The 2,710-nt window shown below is 46.0% G+C and overlaps 1 protein-coding gene across 1 annotated transcript in view; it reads right to left on the bottom strand.

The window, feature by feature from the left end:
* Nucleotides 1-204: 204 nt before the first annotated feature.
* Nucleotides 205-2,710, bottom strand: part of robo2 (roundabout, axon guidance receptor, homolog 2 (Drosophila)) — a 450,826-nt gene continuing 448,320 nt past the window's right edge. The window contains exons 28-29 of the mRNA XM_061216243.1: nt 1,773-1,973; nt 205-1,402 (exon numbers count right to left, since the gene is read on the bottom strand). Coding sequence (XP_061072227.1) covers nt 1,401-1,402; nt 1,773-1,973 — 203 coding nt within the window. The 3' untranslated portion in view covers nt 205-1,400. The remainder of the gene's footprint in view (nt 1,403-1,772; nt 1,974-2,710) is intronic.

Genomic DNA, 2,710 nt, shown 5'->3' with positions numbered 1-2,710 from the left:
ACAGTTTTGAAAAGACGGGCGTTTGACTGAGTGATGAAGATGAGGGCTGGGCGATGAAGATGAGGAGCTTGGCCTTCTGCATCCCTGGCTGTGATGTGTGCTAATAATAAGCCATGGAACCAAATCTTTCATACTGGCATCTGTTCGAGATATGAGGCATCCAAAGGAACATACACACTCTCAGAAATAAAAGTGCCTAAAAGTGCTCTTTTTGCTCGGAAAAACGTACTCATTTGAAACCAAAGAGACCATTACTGTGCTTTCAGGGTACATTTGCGCAAATGTGATCCTCAAAGAACAAAAATGTACCTCCACTGTCACTTTATTTCTGAGAGTGCAGGCCTTCGTCTTTCAGAAAGTACTTCAGTAAGATGTCCTCACTCCCTTTCCGATATCCTCTGTCTTTCTCTCTTTCAGTCACTGGACCAGTGGACATCTCACTTTCCCCCATCCTATTCCTAATCTCACACTGCAACGGACTCTCTGCTCTGCCCTAGCTTCTAGAGAACCCCATTACTGCCACAAAGAAACACAAAAGACTCCACTTTGTGTGGTCACCTACCGCGGAAAGGTGAGCTCTAGCTAAACGTCTCAAGTCCTTTCGCCCACTTGGAGCTGGGCCTCGGTCTCAACTTGTATTCTGTTTGCAACCCCTCCACTTTTAATATCTCTATACATCTGTATATATTTCTTTATTTCTAGTTTACAGTACAGAAACTCCTCTTCACATATCCTTCCGCTACTTCATGTCAGCAGGAGCTATGTATTTGTGCTTATCACCAAAAAATTGCAGTGCAAAAAACAATAATTAATCATAATAATTAATCAATTAATAATAATTATTAACAAAATGTTGAATATTAAAAACAATTATTTTATGGCACCACAGCCGATCAATTCACATATAGTACAAATGACCAGGAGAAAAGGACAAGATATGAAAAAGCAGAAACAGAATTAGGCTTGCATAGTAATGCAATGACAAATCCAATTATTTACAGGAACAGAATCCCTTTTTCACCCCCACTCAAAGGGGAAGTTACTGGGTATGGTTTCATTCCCTTTATCCATATTGATACTTTACGTTTAGTAATTAACTTGGTTAACGTTTCCTGACAAGAAATAGTTAAGGTGGGAGGTGGGAGAGAGCGTTTCTCGCGAGGACAAAAACGTCAAATCAACATTGTGAGATGTGTGTCAGTGACAGCGTGTTTTTCCTTTTTTTACATAACATTTACAAGTTTCGTCTTTTTTTTTCTTCTTCTTCTTCTTGTTTTTTTTTTCTTCTTCCTTCTAATTGAACACAAACGAGGAAAAGAGTTCATGGCACCACCGGGGCGAGGCATCGCTTGCATGAGGGACACACTGAGCGTGCTCCTTCTGATCACCTGACCAGGTCACTCTGTAGGAGAGACACAGGGACGAACAGCAACGTGAGGACACTGCTGGTTAGCGCAAATACAATTTTACAAATGCTCCCACCACCACAATAATGATCACGACCAATACGACTACTACTGAGGCTATGACTACTGCAATTGGTAGTGCTTCTCCACTACTATAGCTACTACTATTACTGCTACTAGTACAGCTACTACTATTACAGTTCCCTTGTAACATATATTTGTAATCACATGTTAATGCTTCTATTGTTACAGCACAAGGCATGGCAGTAGTATCCCACTAAAAATGTTACATTTCTTAAAATGTTTTTATTATATTTATACACATGATTTTCCTGTCCATGCATTAGGGTATGTGGGGGCACGTACATAACTCTCCAGAGTACTGTCCCTGCCCGTTGGTTCCCAGGTAGCCCACGTCGGGCTGGTCTGTGATGGTCCGTTGGTGGGGCCCCCGGGACCCCTCGCCCTTGCGGGGCCCCGTGGAGCCCTTGGATGATGCGGTGCCAGAGGAACTGTGGCCCCCGGGGGAGGGGAAGCAGGGTTTGCTGTAGGGCAGGAGCCCCTCCTCTGTAACCCACAGAGACACGGGGTCAAAGGTCAGGGCATTTAGCTACAGGTGCAGGGGGCGGTGAAGGTGATGGACCGGGACAGAACACACCACAGACAGGACGGGTAGGCTACAGACGACGGCGCATTAGGAAGGGCGGGTGTGGGGACACACTGGTGGAGAGGGGGCTGTGCTGGCAGACGCCCTCCGCTAACGACATCTGCAGCACGCCAGGGCCAAGGCGCGGAGAGACAGTGTGTGAGAGACAGTGTGTGCCCGCTATCCACCCAGGGATGCGCTACGGCCAGACTGGCAGCGCGAGGGGGGGGAGAGGGGGGCGCGTGGGGCTGAGGAGGACGTTCCCGCTGCAGGTCGCCCAAAAGGTGACTCGCCCCGGGACCCGTCCCGGCTGGAGAGGACCCTGTGAGCAGCCCGGCGCTGTTCTGCTAATTACCCAGATCAGCACTCCAGGTTGTGTGGGCCCTCTTCCGCTCCAACACCACAGTTGGCTTTGCTAAATGTACTGGAGAGCTCTCCGCTGGCTATCTGGCTACCATTTTCTCATGACTCAATCTGGTAAAAATAAATAAATTAAACAATAAAAAACTGGAGGGCTTTTAAAATGCTCCCTCATGGTGTCACACCACAAAAAAAGTCTTAACAAGCATTTTAATCTTGTAAAAAGTATTTTTATTTTCTATATTGTATTGCATGTTGTCTTTTTTTTCTGAAGTAGAAGATACTGTATTAGCTTGTT

This window comes from Conger conger, chromosome 13 (genome assembly GCF_963514075.1).
Source record: "Conger conger chromosome 13, fConCon1.1, whole genome shotgun sequence".
Lineage (NCBI taxonomy): Eukaryota > Metazoa > Chordata > Actinopteri > Anguilliformes > Congridae > Conger > Conger conger.
This window is presented reverse-complemented; position numbering and strand designations above follow the sequence as displayed.